The following is an 11,020-nucleotide window of genomic DNA, read 5'->3' as shown; positions in this document are numbered from 1 at the left end:
GACCCTTGAAGACATTACGCTGAGTGAAAAAAGCCAGGCACAAAAGGACAACTATTGTATGGTCTCACTATATGAGCTAAATATGAAGAATAAACACAGAGTTAAAACTAGAGTATAGGTTACTAGGAGATAGGATGAGGGCTGAGAAGGGGTACTGATGCTTAATATATGTAGAATTTTTAATGCGCTTGCCTGCAAAAGTGTGGAAATGGTGTAGTTGATGGTAACTCATAACAGTGAGTATAACTAACACAGCTGGTATATGAATGGGATTGTGGCTGAAAGGGGGAGTCTAGGGAGGTAATGTCAGCTGGAAGAAAGAAAATAATCTAAGGGCTGAAAAACATCCACCTCCTGAATCCGAGGTGGATGAGGATTGTGATTGATAGTATTAGTACAAGAACGTTCTTCTGTGAACTGGAACAAATGTACATCACTATTACAAGGTAGTAAGAATATGGGAATGCGTGGGGAAAATACAATTAATGTAACTTACAGATTATAGTTAATAGCAATATTGTAAAATATTTGCATCAATATCCAAGAAAGTACTGTATTAGTAATGGGCGGGGGGGGGGGGGGAGTATGAAAAATATATCAAATGTACACTATAGACCATAGTCAGTGGGTCTGATATATTCTCTCATAATCTGTAACAAATGTTCCACAACAATGTAAGGTGTTGATGGAGGGGTGTTGTATGGGAATTCTCACATTAGCCTGATTGGTAAGTTTACAACCGCTCTAATAAAAAATTATGTTAAAAAAGAAAGAAAATGAAATAGCGCATGTGAAAGCCTTTGAAAATAATACAAGCGGCCTATCTCATTTAATTGTACAATAAAGCAAGACCAACAGTCAGCTCTTCAAACTAAAGGAGGTCTGTGCACAAAAATGAAAGAAATTCTTTATCTGCACTGGTTCCCTTATATACCTCCTTTTTGAAAAGCTGTACTAAGCTAAAACGTGAGATAGGATTAAAGAAATAGGTCTGAGCGTCACAAAATGAGTCAGCTAAAGGTCCCTGTTTAACTTACACTGGTGAAAAATTCCGTCGTCTGTGTTTTAACTAAACAGGTAAAGCGGCTCCGGGATCGGAACCTTTAATTCTAATCGCCACGCCCCACCTTGGCTTGGCCAGCCTTCCCTCTACGCACGCTCCCGCCCGAACTCCATTTCCCAGTATGCCCTGGCATCATGTAAGTCGGCAGGCATTATGACACGGGTTCCACAGCCTTCTGTGAAGTGTGGTTTATTTTTTCCCCAGCTGCGGAAAGATCTAGGGCTGTGGACTACCACTCCCGTGAGGTAGTGCGCGATTCACCCCGTGCGCGGCGTCTTCGAACGCGCCGCGGCAGCCATGTTGGACGTGGCCAGCACAGGGGCCGGCACCAGGGGGCTGTAGACGCCGCTCTCACGATGCTGGGGTCCCTGGTGTTGAAGAGAACAGCGCCGGCGCCGCGGCTCCTCCAACGGCTGCTTAGGTCCGTATCGCTCCAGAACCATGGAGGTGCCTCCGGCCGGAGCGTAACAGGGGACTGTGGGGAGCCGCAGTGGCTGAGGGCAGCCGCCGGGGGGCGCCTTGGAACATCTCCAGCCGTGCTCACCGGACGAGGGGCAGCCACCGGGGGGCGCCGAGGAGGCCACGCACAGACCCAGCGCCCCGTGGCCGCCACGTGCGGATACCTTCCCAGCCCCGAAGAAACTCTCCTGGGACAGGACAGCTGGAACGGGGTTCCCAGCCGTGCCGGACTAGGCATATGGGCCCTGGCCACGGCGCTGTTAGTTCACTGCTACAGCAAGAACCCGTCCAACAAGGGTGATTATCGGGGCAGTCTGGGTTGGAGGAAGGGAGAGGTGGGAGGACTGTCCCGACTTCCCATCCTTAGCGTGTGGGCGGTGCATACAGGTTTAGTGCTACAGAGCTCTAATCCCGGAGACACGCAGATTCTGGTTACTAGGTAAGCGCGTTCCCGTGGAGAGCTCACTGCTTTGAGTTCTGTAATTGCTCATAGATCACTTCCCACTTTTTTGGGCATCACTTTCTTCATCTATACAATGGGGGCGTTGTTGTAAACCCCTAATATTAGAGCATGGTCCCTTTATGCTCTAAAATTCTGCGTGGTCCAATTTTAAGAGATCTCCAGGAATCTGGGTTTTTTTTTTTTTTTTTTTTTTAAACAACCACTGAATGGTTTAGAGAAGTTGCTGAACTAAATGGTCTAAGAAGGGAAGAGACTTGGTTTCAGTGCCAGCTTTGTCACTGCCCACTATATGACCCCTTGTTCCTTTCTGGCCTCAGTTTCCTCATTTATACAGTGAGGGCTGATTTATCGGTACCCTTATATTACTGTTATTTTGACTTCTTGGTGTTCAGTAGTGTAACCAGCATAGGGGTTTTGCTGGGCTAGGCTCAAGCACTAGGTGACTGGACTATGTGAACAGTTGGGAGGAGAAGGGACTTGGATTACTGGCGCCCTGGGCCTGGTGAGCTGAACCAGATTGGCATCTCAGCTGGGTACCTGAGCAGGAACTGGGAGAGTGCGAAGAGATCTAGACTTCTCTGTACGAGTCCAACTGTGCAGATTCTCAGTTCCTCCTGGAGGAAAACCAAGACATGGTATTTATAGATTCCATGAATCCCAGGCTCTGAGACTTTGGTGGCAAGAGTAGGGACTGCTTTGACATTCATTTGTTTATTCAGCAGGAGGTGGCCAGAGGTAAAGGAAGGGGCTTGGACAGGGAATTAAGATGTCTAGAATCTTGTTTTGGTTCACTTCTAACTCCCATTGTGATTTTGATTTTGATTTTGGACTCATGCTTCTCTCTGGCCCTAAGTTTTCTAATTTACAAATCGAGGGTGTTGATCTAGAGACTCTAAGGGCTCTTCTAACTTAGACATGCCATGATTCTATTATTTTCAGCTTAAAAAAAAAAAAGCTCACCGTGTTGTCTAATTTGAGGTGATGTATTGGGGAAACTCTTAATTTAACACAAAATCAGTTAAGGGGACAGTTAGGCCTGCTAGGTTTGGTGAATGATGGTCACTATGTGTTATTAAGGGCCACAGGGTCAGGAAAAATTTTCTAGAAAACTGGAGACCCCTGGAGGATAGAGAATTTGAACTTGAGCTCTGAAGGCTGAAGCAAGAGCTGAAAAGAAGAGTGAGATTATCAACCCCATGAGAGCAGGGAATGCTTGAGAGCAGGGAGTGCATCTTATCTTTTTTTTTCCTGTTGGTACCAGTCCCCTTTCCCAGTACCTACACCTCTTTTGTCCTCCATAGTGTGTAATATTTAGCAGGTACTCTAAGCAGTCCTGAGTTTGATTGTATTACTTGCAAAGTCTTCAGGGAATGAAGATATGGGAGTCACAGGTTAGCATGGTGTGTGCAGGGCCTAGCAGAATGGCCAGCCTGGTCAGAAGACAACAGGTCTTGGAATGAGGTGAGAGCAGATAGAGTGGGGCCTCAGTGCCAAGCAGAAGGATTTGGGAGGGTTTAGGATATCCTCTTTAGGCATTGAGCCATGGAAGGTTCATGAGCAAGGAACGTCCTGAGACCAGTGTGTTTGAGTAGGTTGGAGAAAGACTAAATCTGGAAAGAGTATGACGATACTGGGGAGAAGGTGGCCCTGAGAGAATTGGCTGTGTGAGGGAAGGATTCCCTTTCCCTCTTGTACCATCTGGCTTGGGCCAGAGCAGTGGTCCTTAACTCTTAAGAATCACTAGGAAAGCTAGCTTTTTTTTTTTTTTCAAATCTTTTAACGCCAGAGATCCTAGTTTAATTCATCTATGTGTGGCCTGAGCATCAGCATGTTTTTAAAGCATCACAGGCAATTCTAATGTGCAGTTAGGGTTGAGACCCTCTGACCTAGAGGTTAGGAGATGACTTTTATAGAACTTGGGTGTCCAAAGCCTGGTCTTAAAGGCTCCTGGGGACTCCAGATGGGACTTTTTAACACTGACTGAGATGGTGTTATGTGAGCCCCAGCCAGGACATCAGGGTTTCCACCGAAAGAGATAATGACCAGTTGCAACCTTAGGACCCAAGGCAGGAGCCCCTTTTGACCTGCCAACTACCCCATATCACAGTTAAGTGGCAGAGCTGGGCCTGGAGTCCTGGGCCCTGCTTGCTGATGGTGTTCTTTCCACCCTGCTCCACTGCCTTCTCTCAGGTTTCACTGTGTGAGTCGCTTGACTAGAGGGAGAGCTCCCCGAGGCAGGGTGGATATGAGTCTATCCAGTGCCCAACAGTGTAGTCAGAACCACGCTGGGCACAGATGGTTCCATGGGTGCTTAGTTGGACTGCTTGTAAAAAAATTGTGTCTCTTCTTTTTTTGCATTTTTCTGAGTCAGGCAGTTTTTCTTTGTGGCCATGAGGTGGTGCCAACAGTCTGCAGGCTGCCCAGGCCAGGCCCAGCTCAGCATTGCTTCTCTCCTAGGCCTGAGGATCCCTAAGTGATCCAAACCCTCTACTTGGGGTTTTTCTTCATTGGGTTAGCACTACAAGTTTGCAGATTTTTTATCCATCATTCCACCTGGGCAGCCTTTTGAGGCTAGCAGGACAAGGATGATTGATTCTGCTTCATAGTCAAGGAAGCTGAGTTTGAGGGAGTAAGGGACTGCTGTAGTGACATGGTGAGTAGGTGGTAGAGTGGAATGGAACCAGGTGTCCTGATCCCTGATTATTTCTCGCTGCTCTCAGAGGAGTCACACCCCTACCTTCTCCCCACCCTGTCCCCTCCTCAGGATTGTGACTGTGACTTCCAGATTGAGACCTGTTTGAGTAGAGTTGGGGAAGAAAGCGGGGCAAGGTAGAAGAATGGTTATTAATGATGATGGTGGTAACGTTAAACCTATGGTACTTCCACAGAGCTTCATAGCTTATGAAGAGGGAAAGTAATTCATACACTGAGTACTCACCGTAGGCCAGGTATGTTGCTAGCACTTTATCTACATTGCTTTATATGATAGGTTGAAAGTTGGGGCTCTGTAAATAGAAAGATGTGGGAGGACAGGTTGTTAATAATGGATATCATATGGGGAGGATACTATCAGTTTTCTTCTACATATATCTTGGCATTAAAGCCCATGTTTATGAAGTGCTTCCTCTTCCATTCTCTTCGTGGGCCCTCCAAGCAGTCCTGAGGGGTAGGTCCTGGCTAGGGATCTGACCAGTGCTCCTTTTCTCTTCAGATGAAGCCCTGATGGAAGCTGCTCGTGCCAACAATGTCCAAGAAGTCAGAAGGTGAGTGTCCAGCCCCAGGCCTTGCTCTCCGCCATCATGCGGTGACTCCTCCTTGGAGGAAATCCTTCCTTAAACTAAGCCAGGAACTGTCCCCTATGTCTTCCCTGTAATCACAGAGCATTTTGGCTCCCTTATCACAGGTCAGACCTTAGATATTTTAAGGTTGGAGTCAGTCCCTTGTGTCTTCTTTCTTCTAACACCAAACATCCCTAGATGCTCAACCTGGTACCAGGGGCAGGGAAGGGTCTGTGTCTAGGGTAGGTGCTCAGAGTGGCTCAGCATAGGGCCTTGCTATGGGGTTATTGGATTGAGGCAGAAGTTTTATTCTTGATCAACCTAGTGGCCCCCGCTGAGCTTAACCCTGGCCTTGGTGGCCTTTTGAATGGAACCAGTTGGCATAGAATACCCCCCCTCCCTGCCACCACATCTGCATTTTAGACAGGAAGTCATGTGTTTGGGGTAGTTATCCCTGCTCCGGTTGCCACAGACCCTTGGTCGTCTTCCCCAGTCCAACTGCCTGAATTTACAAGAAGGTGGTGAAAAGCAACCACAGCCTCCACCAAGACTTACTGCTTTTATTCCCTTTCATTTTAACTGCAACATTATTATTGATTCTCAAGGGTGCTTTTGAGCATTATGTTCAAGGCTTAGTTTTTAATAAACCACCTTTGAAAGTATGGGCTGGGAGTTGTTTTGTAGCCAAATAAATATGATAGAGCAATAGTTTAATAAACATGCAATGATGCATCTTAGAAACCAAGCACAGATGTCAGCTTCTTATTATAAGAGCCATTCATAACTTCAGGCTGTGGGTGGCATCTTCATTCTCCCAGAAACAGATGTGCCTCATTTCCATCTGTAGTGCAAGGGAACGAGGGGGTGGGAACAGTTGTGCTCCCTCCGTTCAGGCCCTTGCTGGACCTGGGCTTACCTGTTGGTAACTGCCAAGGGCTGCTAGGCTGCTGCTTTCCTCGGGTGATCCTGATGTAGGCAGAGCATAAGCAGAGCAGCAGTGCTGTGAATCCATGTGAATCCATCTTTTCATCACCCAGGAGAGGCTGAGTTTTCTTTCCCTTTTTTTTTATTTTTAGAAGTAGCTTTTAATTAATTCTTAGTAGTTTACTCTCAAGTCATTACAGTGTTCAGCCAGTTTGACATATAAAGATAACAGACATAAAAGTAAAAGTTGGGAGGCACACATATATTTCTATGCAGAGAGAAGGCATGTTATTTATATGTAAGAATTGCAGCAAATACTAAGGTATTCAAAGTAAATTTTTGACAATTCAGATGTGATGTATTTATAAGTTTTAAAATTAAATAATAGAATTATGAAAGTATGAGATCCCAACAATCACAAGAATATAAGGGTAGTTTTGTAAACAGTTGCAAAATAAGCCTAGCAGTTTGTCACCATGAATATGCTAAAGTGAACCTGCAGTGCGAAAAGCTATACCAAAACAAATAAGTAAACAAACAAAAAACCAAGCATTGATTATTTTAGCTCTTTTGAATACACATTTTTCTGATAGCAATTAAATATCTGCCCAGAGAATAAAGAAAGTGATTTAAGTGTGCATGAGTGTGTGTGTGGCTGAAGGAATTGTTCTGGATATTTATCCTAGTCTGTGTGGATAGTGTCTGTAGGGGTCTTTCACGTGGGTTCCCTAGTTGCTTGCTTTTCTCCTGCCTCTTTTCTTGTGCCATCTCCCTTGGTCAGGATGACTTGGTCAAAATGTCCCTTCACCTCCCTGTGAGGGAGTCAGAGATGAGCAAGGTACAGACCCTGCCTTTAGCATAGCAGCCCCTACCACCACCTTACGGAACCAAAGAGCAGAGGGACAAGCAAAGCAAAGGCGGGAGGCAGCAGATGTTGGCCAGCTGTAGGCCCAGATGCTACTATGCTACCATGGTGGCACTTGTGCAGGGTGACAGGGTGTGGGGAAAGAGGGAAGGTAGTTTAGAAGAGGCTAGAAGGTATAAGCCTGGAATGCCTAGGGTAAGGAGTTGTGAATTCTTTTTTTTCCAAAGGTTTTTTTTTTCTCTCTTCCCTTCTCTGCCTCCTCCCCCCATGTCTGCTCTCTGTGTCCATTCACTGTGTGTTCTTCTGTGTCTGCTTATATTCTTGTCAGCGGCACCGGGAATCTGTGTCTCTTTTTGTTGCTGCATCAGCTCTCCGTGTGTGCGGCGCCACTCCTGTGCAGGCTGCACTTTTTTCACACTGGGCAGCTGTCCTTACGGGGTGCACTCCTTGCGCATTGGGCTCCCCTATATGGGGGACACCCCTGTGTGGCACTGCTCTCCTTGCACGCATCTGCACTGCACGTGGGTCAGCTCATCACACGGGTCAGGAGGCCCTGGGTTTGAACCCTGGACCTACCATGTGGTAAGCGGACGCTGTATCCATTGAACCAAATCCGCTTCCCGTGAATTCTTATTCTACAAGGAGTGGGGAGACATAGAAGGTCTTTTAGCAGGAGAATGACCCAATTAGAGCTGTGTTTTAGAAGGGTGAAGGATGAGTTGAATTGGGGAAAGGTTAAAGGCAGATCTATTAAGAAGGTATTTCAGTAAGACAAATTCATTGTGATGATGGCCTGAACTAGAACATCCTTCCCTTCCTCTCTGTAATCCATTATCAATCCAAAAACCTTTCTCCCTTATGAATGCGTGAGAGGACTTCTGCTGGGCAGTGGGCAGTGGCGCTTGGAGTGACCCAAGCTCTGATCTCAAGGTCAGAACGTGTACCTTGAGATCAGACATGTACCCCACTAATTACATTTCTTCCTGCACACAGCTAGGCCTGCAAGGGTAGAGGGGGTGAGGAGAGTATGACCATTCTTGCTAGAAGGGAACTCCAGAATTCCTACAGTAGGTCCTTATTCAGCCTTTCTATTCCCTAAGGCTCTGCATGGGTGTGTCATACTTTTCATTTCTTAATTTGTTCCTCTGTGTGCTCTGGCCTTAGCTGTACCCAGCAGGATAGAGTCCTATTTTCAATAATTTTAAATTTATACATAGTTTACACATGGTTGAGTCACCACGTGTATGATCAGTTCAGTCAGTGATGCCAGTATTTGGAACAAAACTCAGACCTGCTGAATAATATTGTCCTCCCCCCTTCTTTCCCTTTTGCCCCCTTATGTGCTATGTGTGTCTCTACCTTGACCTTCCCAAACTGGTTTCCTGTGGTTTCCCCAGAGCTTTGGGAGAGCTCTGGATAGTGAAAGGCAGCACCCTGAGGCTCTTCTGCTCAGAGGGGAGGAACTTCATCCTCCTCTTTAAGGACACCCTGGAATCTGTAGTTCCTGGGCCCCTGGACACGGGCCCTCCATACAGACTGCCCTCTATATTCATTGTCTTAGTTTCCTGGTTACTATAACAAGTACCATCCAGAGGGTTGGCTTAAACAATGGGAATTTATTGGCTCATGAGTTTGAGACTCAGAGAAGTCCAGAATTGAGATTTCAGCTAGGTGATACTTTCCCGGAAGATTATGATGTTCTGGAGCTGGCTGCCAGCAATGCTTGGGTCCTTGGCTTTTCTTTCACATGGCAAAGCACATGGCAGAGTCTTCTTTCTCCTCCTGGTTCCACTGACTTACAGCTTCTTCCTTTTCTTTCTGTGTCTGAGTTTCATTTTGCTTATAAACGACTCCAGGAATCCTGAGTAAAGCCCAAACCGATTCAGTTGGCCACACTTTGAAATAGGATCATAGAAAGGTCCTATTTATGATGGATTCACACCCACAGAAATGTATTAAGATTAAGAACATATTTTTCGGGGGGTACATTATTCAATTCACCACATCTGTGCTTTCATCCTCTTGTAAAATTCTCTCAGCCTCCATTCAAGGCTCAGCTCAAGTGCTGTATCCTTGTGAATCCTTCCTTGATTCCTCTTAGCTGGGTATGATCTCCCCTTCCTGCCTCCCTGCCTCTGCCCCAGACTCTGAACTGAGAAGGTATGAAGGTATTGGAAGGGCCATGCTAGGCTGTAGCAGGGGAGGAAACTTCTGGAAGAGAAGCAAGACTGAATGTCAGGCCTGAGGAGCAGTCAGTCCATGCGTAGGAATACCAGTTAGGGTCAGTTGCTGACTTAGTAAGGAGTAGATAGGACTCCTCTAGAGTTTGAGGCGATCAGGCTGACAGCTCTGGATGGTGTTCCTGATGTGTGGGCTCTGGTGACCTGCTGTGTGTGGAACTGGTGTGCTGTGGGTCCACCACTTACCACACTCTATCTTTTATATTATGACCCTTGTGGGCTTGACTTTGCCTTGAACCATTGGATTTTGTGCCTTCCTAAGGGCAGGGTCAAGTCTACCAAGGTTTCTTATGTTTTGCAGCACAGTGGGAACTTGGGGAAAGTTTGTTTTTTACTGACTTTCAGCAAACTTGAAGCAGGTGGTCCAGAGTCTTGTTTTCATTGGCTATTTCAGAGAGAGAATGGGTCTCTCTCCCTTTTCTTCCTTCACTCCTCCTTTCTCTTAGTATGGCAACTATTTCTCTCCTTTTCCCCCAAGGCATTTAATTCAGCTCTGGCTCTTCAGGAGCAGAAGCCTAGCCCCAGGGCCCATCCCACCTGTCAGTGGTTTGAGCAGGTGGCTCTGTTCCTATCCTCAGTCCAAACCTAGGCCTGGTTTCTACACTCAGACCGCTCACCTGAAACCTAGGGCACAGGGCAGGCTGATGGCACATCTGTCAGGCTTCGGCTGCTTCATGTGAGGAGCAGTCGGGGCCAGAAGTGAGGCCTCCTATTCTTCCAGTAGAGATCATATTTCCTTTAGAACACACTGCCTGAAAGACAACACCTCGACCCATTTCCTTTCTTCCAGCAGGGGGCTGGGCCTCTCTGCTGAGCACTTAGCTCAATCATTCATCAGCCCAAACATTCTCTAATAAAGGAAGCTGGATGGTATAAGTCTTGTACTGAGACTGCCTGCCTTTTCTATCCAAGATTCATTCGTTCATTTTCTTTTTAAACGTATTTTTTTATTTTTAAAAGATGCTTAGATTACATAAAATGTTACATAAAAAAAGGATAAGGGATTCCCATATGCCCCACTCCCCACACATCCCACTTTTCCCCACATTAACAACTTCTTTCATTAGTGTGGTACATTCATTGCAATTGATGAACACATTTTGGAGCATTGCCACACAACATGGATTATATTTACATTGTAGTTTATATTCTCTCCTACTCCATTCTGTAGGTTATGGCAGGATGTATAATGGCCTGTCTCTGTCTTTGCACTGTCATTCAGGACAATTCCAAGTCCTGAAAATACCCCTATGTTACACGTCTTTTTCCCTCTTCCTACCTTCAGCAACTCCAGTGGCCACTGTCTTCACATCAGTGATATAAATTCTTCCATTGCCAGAATCACAAAGTCTATAGTAGAATAGCAGTAAGTCCACTATAGTCCATGTTTGTTCATTTTTACTAACATTTACTGAGCACCAGCCAGGTCCTATGCTTGGTACAGGGAACACACGACCAGGTATGGTTCTGGCCTTCAGTGAAGGTGGCACACTGTGGTGACACAGTGTGATAGTGCTGTGAGACAAAAGCTTGACCTGCCTGATTAGAAAAAACTCCCTAGAGGAAGTGGTACCTGATCAGAGTCTTAAAAGGTCAGTAGGGCTTAGCCAGTAGAATAGGAAGGTATTCCAGGCAAAGGTGACAGCATAAATGGCACCAAGGCTAGGAACAGCCTGAGGTATGTGGTGGGGAGGAGGAATTATATGCTATTTGGTGTTGAGGCTGGGA

The 11,020-nt window shown here is 46.2% G+C and overlaps 1 protein-coding gene across 3 annotated transcripts in view; it reads left to right on the top strand.

Annotated features, from left to right (window-relative positions):
* Positions 1 to 1,310: 1,310 nt before the first annotated feature.
* Positions 1,311 to 11,020, top strand: part of CLPB (ClpB family mitochondrial disaggregase) — a 155,602-nt gene continuing 145,892 nt past the window's right edge. For 2 of the 3 annotated variants that reach the window (XM_004480127.5, XM_004480126.5), the window contains exons 1-2: positions 1,343 to 1,819; positions 5,197 to 5,248. In XM_004480127.5, coding sequence (XP_004480184.2) covers positions 1,420 to 1,819; positions 5,197 to 5,248 — 452 coding nt within the window. In that variant the 5' untranslated portion in view covers positions 1,343 to 1,419. Of the gene's footprint in view, positions 1,820 to 5,196; positions 5,249 to 11,020 lie in introns of all 3 variants that reach the window. The other variant, XM_004480124.4, reaches the window with a different exon arrangement.

The sequence above is a fragment of the Dasypus novemcinctus genome, chromosome 10 (genome assembly GCF_030445035.2).
Source record: "Dasypus novemcinctus isolate mDasNov1 chromosome 10, mDasNov1.1.hap2, whole genome shotgun sequence".
NCBI classification, from domain to species: domain Eukaryota; kingdom Metazoa; phylum Chordata; class Mammalia; order Cingulata; family Dasypodidae; genus Dasypus; species Dasypus novemcinctus.
The sequence above is the reverse complement of the archived record's forward strand: the minus strand, read 5'-3'. Positions and strand labels throughout refer to the sequence as shown.